The sequence below is a fragment of the Panicum virgatum genome, chromosome 4N (genome assembly GCF_016808335.1).
Source record: "Panicum virgatum strain AP13 chromosome 4N, P.virgatum_v5, whole genome shotgun sequence".
Lineage (NCBI taxonomy): Eukaryota > Viridiplantae > Streptophyta > Magnoliopsida > Poales > Poaceae > Panicum > Panicum virgatum.
The window spans coordinates 10,670,630-10,683,261 of NC_053148.1; the positions used below are offsets into that span (position 1 = coordinate 10,670,630).

General features: G+C 41.4%; 1 protein-coding gene across 1 annotated transcript; it reads left to right on the forward strand.

Annotated features, from left to right (window-relative positions):
* Positions 1-5,455: 5,455 nt before the first annotated feature.
* Positions 5,456-10,718, forward strand: LOC120669959 (pyrophosphate--fructose 6-phosphate 1-phosphotransferase subunit beta-like). The gene is made up of 16 exons (XM_039949887.1): positions 5,456-5,730; positions 5,871-6,026; positions 6,372-6,493; positions 6,745-6,798; positions 6,934-7,040; positions 7,248-7,353; positions 7,549-7,612; positions 8,150-8,238; positions 8,513-8,644; positions 8,719-8,889; positions 9,010-9,125; positions 9,200-9,311; positions 9,752-9,836; positions 10,019-10,063; positions 10,155-10,223; positions 10,320-10,718. The coding sequence occupies exons 1-16, from the start codon at positions 5,538-5,540 to the stop codon at positions 10,394-10,396; spliced, it is 1,698 nt and encodes a 565-aa protein (XP_039805821.1). The 5' UTR covers positions 5,456-5,537; the 3' UTR covers positions 10,397-10,718.
* The last annotated feature ends 1,914 nt before the right edge of the window (positions 10,719-12,632 follow it).

Here is a 12,632-nt window from a genome sequence, read left to right on the forward strand (position 1 = left end):
ACGGAGCAGCAGCAGCGGAGCCGTTTGCTTGCTTGGCTTCGAAGGTGCACAACTTTTCGGAGAGCGGTGGGGGCCCTCGGGTCTGGGCGGACCCGGGGCTTGGTTCGGGCTAGAATTCTAACGGGCTAGGAATAGTAACAACTTTAATTGTTAATTACGGTGTTAAACAAAGTCAGTTTACAAAACCAACTTCAGAACCCCTGCGCTAGTGACCATAAAAAATCCAACGAGACTTTTGACCGCGCGATTAGAGGATGATTACTGTAGCATCACTGTAGCAAATCACCGATTAATTACCGTCATTAGAGTCGTCGCGAAAAGTTACACCCATCCCTTAAAAGATTTTGCAAATAGACTTCATTTAATACTTCATGCATTGCGAGATTCTTTTTCCAGGAAGCGTGCGCGCTAGATTTGTTGCGGAACCGAACAAGACCCAGATTCGAAATATTTTGCGGGATTGGGCCGTCTGGCATGGGCTCGCGGAGCAGTATTTTGCCTGAAATTTTTATCCATCTTCCATATCATTTGATTTCAGTATAGTTTACACTCCCTCCACTGGTTAACTAATTACTTAAACTTTAATATACTCCCTTCATACAATAAACTTTTCGCTTTCAAAAAAAAGTAAACTTTTGAAATGTCACTAGTTTATTCTTCCGGAACTTCAAGTATTTCAGACTGAAGTGAGCATGTTACTTGGTATCCAAATATCAATAATTAGCATATGATTTGTCACCGTGGCATGTCAATGTGGTCAAGTCTCTCCACCCTTCATGATCAAATCGGAGCTAAAGAGATATGAGGATGTTAAGTGATGACAATTAAGTCACAATAATTTTTTTAATTGGTTGTCACTGTCATGGTTAACCGCCATATGAATGATGAAATGGAAAATTTGAGCGGTATGAATGCCAAGTAGACAAATCAACATTGAATACAGAGGTTTGAATCATAAGTGAGCCACTTAGTAAATTTAGGACCCATCAGATCTGCAAATTATTGTGCCAGGAACTTAGGTGTCATCCTTGCGCAAAATTAGGGGCTAATCCTGTATTTTTACTCTTTGAGTTAATATCATTATAGTGATAAAGGAAGTGTATGTGTATGGCCGGTATGGATAACTTAACCAGCCATATGTATGCCATGTGGCACAATTTGATTGAATGGAATGGTTATGTGATTAATTAGTCTGCATATCAAGCATGAAATGCATTGTCTCATGCAACAAAATAACAGTACATTTTTCAAATCAACACTTGGAAAGTACTTTTCCAATATTTTGAATATAGATCTTCCACATTTGGATATATCTTTTCAACACTTCCGCATAGATAAATCAGACTTCATAGATAGTTAAATTGGCTTTTAGGAAATCTGAAATATGTAAAAATGGAGAAAACTATAATTGAACAAACAAGGTTAGTTATAGAGATTAGTAGGTTCTGTATATTCCTCCACTTCGAATAACTTTGAGGTTGATGCAAACGGGACACATGTAGCCATGATGGCACAAGGCAATGACCTGACAGTACATCATATAGGACATGTGGTCTTTGTGGTGGCTGGGGAATCTCGAGAAATTATTTTAGAAAAACTTCGAATGCATCAAAACATTGCTTTCATTTGACAAATCTTTTGGACCATGATGTCCGCTGTGATTGATTCTGTACAAATGAGATCAAATTATATATTTCATTTTAACAAATAATTTACTATTTTATTTTAAAATCTTAATTTATTCCCAACATTTTCAAATAAATTATTGAGACAATAGTTCCCAAATGTTAATTTTGGTTTTAAAAATGTTGAATACAGCTCTCAAAATGTTAAATGTAAAATATTATAAATATTATGAGTTAATCATCAAAGAGTAAAACAAAAAACGGGAATAAAAGGAATTAGTTCATTGTGCTCAATTTGGTTGAACTCATCCATATTGCCTTTGCTTGGGCATCCTATTTGTGTTTGGCTACTATTTGGTTGTTCAGCAGTGAATCTGAAAAATGATTTCAAATGCCCATATGTAGGGGGCAAATTAGGTGAGTGACCAACAACTAAATGGTCGTGATACCAACTAAGATATACCATTTACAACCATTGTTTGCACCAGATGGGCCACTATGGTCTTTGACATTTGCCCATACACCTTGTTAGAAATTTGCAAAGTAAAATTTTATTTTATATTTTGTACATAAGAAATAAAAAATAATTTTGTTTTTTTGCTTCTCATCAATAATTCAGCTATATATGTACATCGTCCATCATAAATACATAGTAGGTTTAATTACATTTGCACCCCATAAACACAAGGAACTTTGCTAGCAATACCATCTATCATCTGACTACATCCAACATGCATGGTTGTACTTAGTACATAGCAGGTTTCAAGAATGTATGTTAGTACATACAACTGTATAAAAAAATTCAACTACAACTTAATGATGCATCAGCGACTTCTATTAAAAGATATCATGCACCAATTAAGGTTTCAATACATCCATTGCACTTTCATCTAACTAAATCTAACATAGCAGGTTTCAAGAATGCATGCTAAGGCCCCGTTGAGAGAGATCTACTCCTTGATTCTTCCGCTCTGATGGAGTGATTCTATGAGATTCCTAGGAGGGAGCAGGGTGGGGAGCTAATGAGAATTGATTCTTCGCTGATCCCCACTAGAATATAATAGGGAGCAGGGTGAAGCAGTTTTTTTAGCTCCCAGCTCCTAGTATAAATGGAGAAGTGATTATCCCCTGATTACCACCTAATATAGTTGGCATTTTGAGTGTTTTGGCTAGTTGGGAGTGATTCTCTTTGGAAAAGCTGGAGCTGGAGCTGTCCCAAACGGCTACATACAATTGTTAAAAAAATTCAAATACAACTTAATGATCCATCAATGACTTCTGTTAAATGATATCATGCACCGATTAAAGCTTCAGTGCATTCATTGCACTTTCATTTGGTCCAGGTCCAGAACTTAAGGGTATTTTGATTTCTAAATTTCATCAAAAATCTTGTTTGCAATATGAAAATTTGTGTTCACTACATGAACCTAACAGACCAATTTTTTATAGGCATCACAACACATACATCAATAACCAAGTTGATTTATGCATGCCCTACAACAGAAGTAACTACAAGTTGTAGTAAGGTTGTTGTTATTGATAAGAATTGACTATATGTTCAATATCTAGTCAATATAATCATATGGCATGAAATAATGAAAGATATCAATAAAACTATAATGTTTAACATTTAAATATAAATTCTTATTGTAAGTCGTATTGCCAAAAGAGTAAATTTCACCAGCGGTCCTTAAACTTGTCCCAAGTTCTCATCCCCGTCCGATACTCTTAAAATGCACATAATAGTCCACAAACTTGTCCCGAGTTCACATCTTGCTCCCGGTTCTCTTAACATGCACATATAGTCCTTAAACTTGTCCCACACTCTCATCCTGGTCCTTAAACTTGTCCCGAGTTTTCATCCCGGTCCTCGTACTCTTAAAATGTACATAAAAAATCATATACTTATCCTAATCTCTCAAAAAAGTGTATATACTTCCAAAATATTAGAAAAAAACTTTTGCAAATTATTTCAAACTTTTGGAATTTCAAAAGAAGTTCTAATCTCACTCAAAATTGATAAAAAAAATTCATGAGGCAATCATCTTGGATACAATATTTGATGATTTGTAGAGGTGTTGTTTGTTATTTAATAGTTGATTTTATTTTAGAGATTAAAATAATATTGAAATCATTTATCCTCTGCTCTAAACAATCATGAGAAAAACACAAAAATATTCAAATATAGGTTATTTAGAGATTTTGATATTTCACATTCAATTTGTGATAATTTATCCATAAATTTTGGATCCACTTTGAGTGCGAATCAAACTCTTGATTTGAAATTCAAACAAATTTGAAATAATTCGCAAATTTTTTTCTAATTAAATAAAGCATTTTAGAAGCATATATAGACCTAAATAGATACAATAGTAGATAATGTTTAATATTTAAGGTATATTTGGTTCATATCCATGCTTCAACTAAACCATATAACTTCCCATCCGTACTTTGCTAATTAGCAAGACACGTTGATAAAGACATGTAACACTACTCATATACTAATTTGCTTTGAATTTATCCATGCCAGAATTTGAAACATACAATTCATTTGTCGTCATGATACTTCGTTGCTATCGAAATAAATTCCATATGAAAGACATATCCTCTTGTAATAAAGAAGAAAAGGAAGTCTGAAAAAGAATACTGACACCAAGGATTTAGGAGAAACACAAAGGAAGCCAAAGCAAACAACGTCATCCTGACACCAGATTGTACTTAACATGTCGAATTGGTCTGATTGCTACGCTCCACTAAGCTGCTAGCTCAATTGCGAGCTCGACAGCCCACAGGATAGCACGTCCATCTGCGGAAAACAACTAGCCAGCAGCTTTAGTTTGCGAAATTTTTTCGGTTTGGCTACTGTAGCACATTCGTTTTTATTTGGTAATAAGTGTCTAATTATGAACTAACTATGTTCAAAAAAATTCATCTCATCATTTACCGCTAAATTGTGCAATTAATTATTTTTTAAAATTATATTTAATACTCTATCTATGTCCCAAAAATTGATGTGACATAAAATCTTAAAATTTTTTGAGAACTAAACATGGCCTCAACGGCAGCGACACGCATCCGAGAAGAAACCACGGCCAGCCGAGGTTCCAAGGGACAGGCCAGAAAACGCCGTGGTCCGTGGATTCTCACTTTTGCAGATACACCCATAAAAAAGCTTCGCAATCTTCCTCCCAACGAACCTCACTTGGCACAGACCCTTCATAACCAAATAGGCCACTTTCGAGGGACTACACCGTAAAACCACCAGAGCAATCCAAACCGCGCCGTAGTCTCCACGTCCGCTTCCGTTACCCGCCGGCGCCGCCCGGACCAAACCGAGGACACGCCACAAATCCAGGGGCTCCCCCCCCCAAACGACCCACCCAACTAGACCTGGGCATGGGCTGCCCGACCCGACGGACCCGACCTAACCCGCCCGAAAATAGCCCGACCCGAAGAGTTTGATGGGCGGGCTCGGGTCAAAATTTTTGACCCGGTATGACTGACGGGCCGGGCACGGGCTAAAATTTTTGATCCGAAACCCAAAAAACCCGAAAGAACCCGACATTTTACATAGGCCCGGCCCGACCCGACCCGACCCGAACCCGACCCGACCCGACTGGCTATTGGGTCGGGTGCGGGCTCAATTTTACGGCCCGGCCACCGGGTCGGGTCGGGCACGGGCCGCTAGAAAAAACACCGGGTTTTTTTGGCCCGACCCGAACCCGACCCAGCCCGGAGGGCCCATGTCTACACCCAACCCATCGCCCTCGCACCCTCCTCGGCCCTCGCCTACCCCCATAAAACCCACGAGACGGCGACGGTCCCCCTAGCTTCGCCCACGGCATATTCCCCCACAACCCCTCAAACCAAACCAGACCAGTGAGACGCACTCTGCTCTCCGATCCGGGACACATGGCGGCGGCGGCGGTGACGTCCAACGGCGGCGCGGCGGCGGCAGCGAACGGGCCGTCGCCCGGGCGGCTGGCCTCCGTGTACAGCGAGGTGCAGACGAGCCGCCTCCTGCACGCGCTGCCCCTCCCCTCCGTCCTCCGCTCCGACTTCTCCGTCGTCGACGGGCCCGCCAGCTCCGCCGCGGGCAACCCCGGTAAGTTTGACTCCCCCGACCATTACAGCGCGGCGCATCGTCGGATGCTCGTCTGGATCTCTCGGGTCCTGCTTGCGGTCCAGTCTGCGCTGGGTTTGAGCTCATCAGATTTGTTGGGTTTTTTAATCGATCTGGTGCAGATGAGATCGCCAAGCTCTTCCCCAACCTGTTCGGCCAGCCTTCGGCGTCGCTGGTGCCGTCGGCCGAGCCCGCGGCGACAAGGCCGCTCAAGGTCGGTGTCGTGCTCTCCGGTGGACAGGCGCCAGGCGGGCACAATGTGATCTGCGGCATCTTCGGTGAGTACCAACTACCAAGCATTCACGAGCACTAGAAGACCCAGCTTTGTTGCCGATGGAAGTGTCTCAACCAAATTTGGTAGATCTGAAGATGACCATGGGCTTGTATTTGTCTATTATTAGTGTCGTCATGCTAGCTTGTCGATAGTGAAGGAGTGAACCTGCACAATTGTAGATCTTGATAGAACTAACCAGTCGGATGATGCTGGATTGGCTGAACTCACCTAAGTTGAACTTACATGTTTTCTGTGCATTAGATTGAATTGGTAAAGTGGGGATGTGGCGTGGTTTTATGGATTTTTGAAGCGTCCTTGTGGTTGACTTAGCTTTGTTGGGTTGGGTCAGATTACCTGCAGGAGCGTGCTAAAGGCAGCACTATGTATGGATTCAAGGGAGGTCCAGCTGGGATCATGAAGTGCAAGTATGTGGAGTTCAATTCTGACTTTGTATACCCCTACAGAAACCAGGTAGAGTAACATGGCACCCTCATATGTTCACTTCTGCGTAAAACGTGTTAGTTTGGCTGATAGTGTTAGCTATAAGATTTAGGAGCAGGCAAGATGGTGGTTTTTTCTCCAGTGCAATCTTAGAGATTTTTTTTTTTGTTTCTTGTCCGATTATTGTAACATTAGACATCAACTACTGTTGATGGATGGTCCTTCATGACACATGCGCCGTTGTTTTGATGATTCATTTAAATTGTTTCTTTTTTTTATAGGGAGGATTTGATATGATCTGCAGCGGAAGGGACAAAATTGAAACGCCAGAGCAGGTATGTCTCTGAGCATGTTTTGTATATATGGTTAAACAATTTTTGCTATGTGGCAGTTGTGCCTAATCAATATCAAGTAACTGATGCTCCACTGTCAATATCTTTTCTCTCTAACTCATTTTGTTGCTGGTGCAGTTCAAGCAAGCTGAAGACACAACCAACAAGCTTGATTTGGATGGACTTGTTGTCATTGGTGGTGATGATTCAAACACCAATGCCTGCCTCCTTGCAGAATATTTTAGGTTGGTTTCTAACACTGTTTAGTGTTTTTGGTCTTGTACCATGTTTTGCTGTTTTGGTGTCTTACAATATCATTGGCAGACTGGATGACTTGTGAATTTTACATTGAGGTTGCAATCCAATGTTTTCTCGACCATATTGTTGATTTTCTGCTTCTTCATGACCAAATATATATTATTATGATTTCTAATATTGAACTTGCTTCATAGATCAAAAAACATGAAGACTCGTGTCATTGGCTGCCCAAAGACTATTGATGGAGATCTGAAATGTAAGGAGGTTCCCACAAGCTTTGGATTTGATACTGCTTGCAAGGTATCTGATTCTTGATCCATGTGCATCATCATGTAGTATTCTGCAAATCTTATACTAGATTTTAAAGCTTTCACTATCATGCCCATGGAAGACTTGCTTACAAGCGTTCTTCCATTTTAAGGAGAAATTAGGATATTAGCTAGCCACAGATGCATTTGAGAACCTATAATGACAATAACTCATCTTCTGTTTCAGATATACTCTGAAATGATCGGCAATGTCATGACTGATGCAAGGTCAACTGGAAAATACTACCACTGTAAGTTCATCATTATTTTGTGCATGTCGAAACTAGATAATTTTCGATAAAATTGGTAAAGTGAGTCAGTGGTAATTATACCATGTGCAACTGCCAAATCCTAAAACTACTGTTGATTGAAGCAGATTGGTTGTCAATATTTTAAATTTGAAAAGATGCCACACTTGGCAGGGTCTTTTTGTTAGCAAGCATCCTAGTTAAGCTTGAAAATATACATATCCCGTAACTTCTTTTGTACAGCATAGTTGAGACAAGTTTTACCATTAAAGTTCTCTATAATGAAATGTTGAGAAGGAAGTCATTTAGCTGACTGGCAACTTGATTACTCTGCTGTTCGTGTATATTGCATCCTATTGGAACACCTGGACAAACATCCACATCATGTAATGCCAACAAGCATTTCGTGACATTATACTACAATGCTTACACATAAGTCCATTAATTTTTGAAGTATGCAACAGCATTACTAATGACACATTATACATTTTGGCATTCTTTTACAATCAAATCCCTAAGTATCACTTGCTATGGTTGCAGTTGTGAGGCTTATGGGGCGTGCTGCTTCTCACATTACATTGGAGTGCGCTTTGCAAACACATCCTAATGCTGCACTCATTGGTGAAGAGGTTGGTATTACTTACATTCAAAGTTCTTTCTACATTGAATTAGCACCATATGGCTTTCTGGCGTTTATCTAGCTAGATTAGAGACATTAAATGGTATACAAGGAGGATATATAGAGTTTCTTGCATAATCTCTATGGCATTTAGAGAACAAGATTGAGAGCTAGAATATTGTCTGTACCTGACAAGTTACATTTTGTCACATTATAGCTTTATTCTGTTTCTTTATGTTTCTATGCATTATTATTTATCAAAGAGTGTCTTTTTTTCTTTGTAGGTTGCTGCAAAGAAGCAAACTCTCAAGAATGTCACAGACTACCTTACCGATATTATCTGCAAGCGTGCAGATCTTGGTTACAACTATGGTGTTATCCTTATACCAGAGGGCCTGATTGATTTTATCCCAGAGGTTTGACACTCTTTATGCCCTCTGACTTGTGTTGGCATAGACTGTATTACCAATATCGCTCCTTTCTTTTGCAGGTTCAGAAACTCATTGCGGAATTGAACGAAATTTTGGCACATGATGTTGTTGATGAGGCAGGGGCTTGGAAAAGCAAGCTTGAGTCAGAATCCAGGCAGCTGTTTGACTTTTTGCCCAAAACCATTCAGGAGCAACTTTTGCTTGAAAGGGATCCTCATGGCAATGTTCAGGTTAATATAGGGAAAATTGTTAAATCTTCATAACTTTCTTAGTCCTGTGACATGATTCTTTCTGCTGATAAGGATCAGTGAGTTGGCCATTCTGACTGGTGTCCAAAATTGTCATTTCAGGTTGCAAAAATTGAAACCGAGAAAATGCTTATTACCATGGTTGAAACTGAATTGGAGAAGAGAAAAGCTGAGGGGAGATACCATGCAAGCTTCAGAGGACAATCTCACTTCTTTGGGTAAGTATTGAATAACTCATATTGAAAATGTCTCTCCCAACTCTTTCTCATGCAGCTTGTTTGTTATCTTGCAGATATGAAGGAAGATGCGGTCTTCCTACTAATTTTGATTCTAGCTATTGCTATGCATTGGGCTATGGATCTGGTACCCTTCTCCAAAGTGGGAAGACAGGACTTATTACCTCGGTATGCCCCGCTTATCTTGTCATGTTATGTCAAATACTCATGAGGTATATTTGCACTGTGCATTGCAAATTCTGCAAAGACATTGAGACAGAAAGACAGGCGCCAGTGTCAATAATGTAAACGTCACATCCCAATATTCGTAGGTGCTTTGCAAAATTTTGTATTTGCTTTGCCCTTACCGTAAAGTGGATACAAAGTCATGGCTTTGTATTTGTTTTGCGCTTACTGTAAAGTGGATACAAAGTCACGGCTTTGTATTTGTTTTGCTCTTACTGTAAGTGGATACAAAGTCATGTCTTATAGTGACGCATGAGGAATTCATAACCTAATAGCCTTGTAGCATTAGGTTTAACCTGGATTTTTCTTTTTGAAATACGGTTTTATGGAAGCTCTTGTATGCTGTTGCATGATTGGAGTTGCCAATTTTTTCCTCGACCCAGGTTGGCAACCTCGCTGCTCCTGTTGAAGAATGGACTGTTGGTGGAACTGCTTTGACTTCATTGATGGATGTTGAGAGGAGGCATGGTAATTTTCTTTGCTTTCACCTTGCTTTCAACCAAGGACTTCTGAACTATGTCTTCTATTGTTTATTCAAGTAGCAAACGATATGCCAAGTCTTGTTATTCTCTTTTGGGTTGATTAGTGTCATGTTTTCTGACTATACTGCATGCTGCATCACTTTTTTTGACATTGCTCCCTGCGATCAGGCAAGTTCAAGCCAGTGATCAAGAAGGCTATGGTGGAACTTGATGGTAGGAACACTAGCATTGCAGTTACTGACTGTTATGTCTGGTTTGTGCCCTTTATTTTTATTAAAAAATGATTTGTTGTGACCAATTTCAGGTGCACCTTTCAAGAAGTTTGCATCAATGCGAAATGAGTGGGCCATCAAGAACAGATACATCAGCCCTGGTATGTAGATGTGAAATTGCTAGAGCTGACCATATACCAGTTTAGGGGCCCATCCAGTTTAAACAAATCGACTTGCTAACCTTTCTCATGACGCAGGCCCCATCCAGTTCAGCGGACCTGGAAGCGACGATTCGAACCACACTTTGATGCTGGAACTTGGCGCACAGGCTTAGAGATGCGTCGATGTGGCCTGCGCCTTCAATTCTTTTTGCTCTTACAGTTTTGGAAGCGGAGACTGGAGTTCCTCTAGAGCAGCCTGCAGTCTCCATTTTGTGAAATGTCAAAAAATAAGAGATTTTTACCGGAGTTTGCTGTGTTAGGCGGATGGATGTGTTAGTAATAAGGACTGCTTTTAGTTTTTGATTGTTTCGGTTGCCCCACTTACGCATAAACTTGCTCTGTGGCTCTGATTATCAGATTCTGTTACCATGGTCGCAACCTTGTAAACATGTACGTACCATCCATGTTGCTAAAACAATCAGATGGTGAACACTAGATCCGGTGCTAGAGACCAGCCACAACCACCGCCAGGCATGGAGCAGTTATTTGCAGGCCAGATTGAGTTTCTGCGTAACCTGACAGCTCAGGTGGCCAGCCTCCAGGCTCAAGTGAATCAGCAGCCACCACAGGCTGGCCGATTCAGATATGCGTACAAGCTTGGGGTAGGAAGATTTGGGTCTGTCCTGACCCTGTTCTGCTCCAGCAGCCTCCAGTTAGCCAGCAGTGTTTTTCTTTCATCTCACTCCAACAACAGTCTTTAGCCACCGGCCAGCCAACAGTATTTTTCTTTCACACCACTCCAGCAGCAGCTTCTATCACAGCGAACAGGGCCGATGGGGCTGCTTATCCAGCCTCCAAAGGTGACATGGAAAATGCTCGTCGGTGGCATATGCTCGTCGGTGCAGCATCCCATTGTGCTATCAGTAGGAAAATGGATGGTGCGTGGATCACCACTGTGCAGGTCAGGAGCAGCTGCCACTTCGGATCCTCTGACGAACAACGTGACATGGAAACAGTCTCCCCGGGGCACACCCCTGAAAATGATGGCGCCCTTCCCCTCCGCCGCGACACGCACCACCACCGTTCATGGGATCTCCATGGCCAGACCCTGCTTTCACCAGACACAGCTGGTGTCCATCTGACGGAGTATTCAATAGGGGATCCCCATCGCTCATCGCTGATGGCCTGATGGGTGATGATGGCTCGGTGGCTGATGCCGATGCCCAGTGAGTGGATGGGTGGAGGAGACGAGCTCGTACCCACACTAGTGCTCATGCGTGTGGGCAGAAAGATCGAAAGGAAAGGGAAAGCGAGGTGGGGATCGGAAAGAAAAGCGGGTGCACAAGAATACAGACAATGATTGGCTGCACTTGCCCTGCAGCTTGCGATTCAATGGCCGGTCATTTGTTGGTTGTTCATCTTTCTTGTGATGGTTTGTTTTTTTAGACACGATTCTTGTGATGGTTTTGCTTGTATAAAAAGCAATAAACTTTGCCATGTAACTTGGGTCACATTCTTTATGCGCCCAGTAGCAAGCAAGCAGATGCCAGGTTTCTTGCTTTGTTGCTAAAAGTCCCAAACCATCGATTTTTTGTTGTGAGGCTAGCATCTTTTACCGGAAAGAATCACACTAGGCAAAACCGAGGTTGGCACTCGATACTGGAGATCATGTTGAAGAACTGGAAACGTCGCTACACATACACATTCAAGTATGCCGTCCATAGTTTTCAAATTTCAACCAAGATTAGAGCAGGCTCGAAATTAATTGGCACAACCTCCTCATGGGAACCTTTAAAGTTCCCGGTCACAGGCCTCTTGTGTGGGCTTTGAAGAGTATTTATTCATTCCTGACCTATATAGAATCCAAATGGATGCAGAGAATATAACATTGCAGCTGTTCTCATCAATCTGTGGGAGTGTATCCCATTGGGAAAGAATCCAACCAGAGGTGAAAAAGACATGTTCCAGAACAACTACTTCAAAAACAGAGATTCAATTCCAGGTCTAAAAATTCAGGATTCAGCTGGATCAATCAGAGGTTGATATAGCAGGAGAATTCCAACTGCTGATCAACAGAGATCGGTTCCAATGCTACGATTCAGGCTCCAGCCCGTCATTAGCAGTAGAATGTACTACTTGATACAGAATTGAAACAGGTACAGAGCGTATAGCAGGGAATAGTTACCACTCAGGAGTAGAATGTACATCATGAACAGTCCAACTGCAGTTACGTAGGCATGTTGCAAGAACAGTTCATTCAAAGCAAGAACAATTCATCCAAAGACGGACATATCACATCAGGTGACCAATGCGACATGAATCTTCAATCTACAGAATGTTTAGATTATGCTAGTTCTTGGATCATAAGCACTTACCTCAGACTTTGAGGCTTGAGCATCAGATTTGATC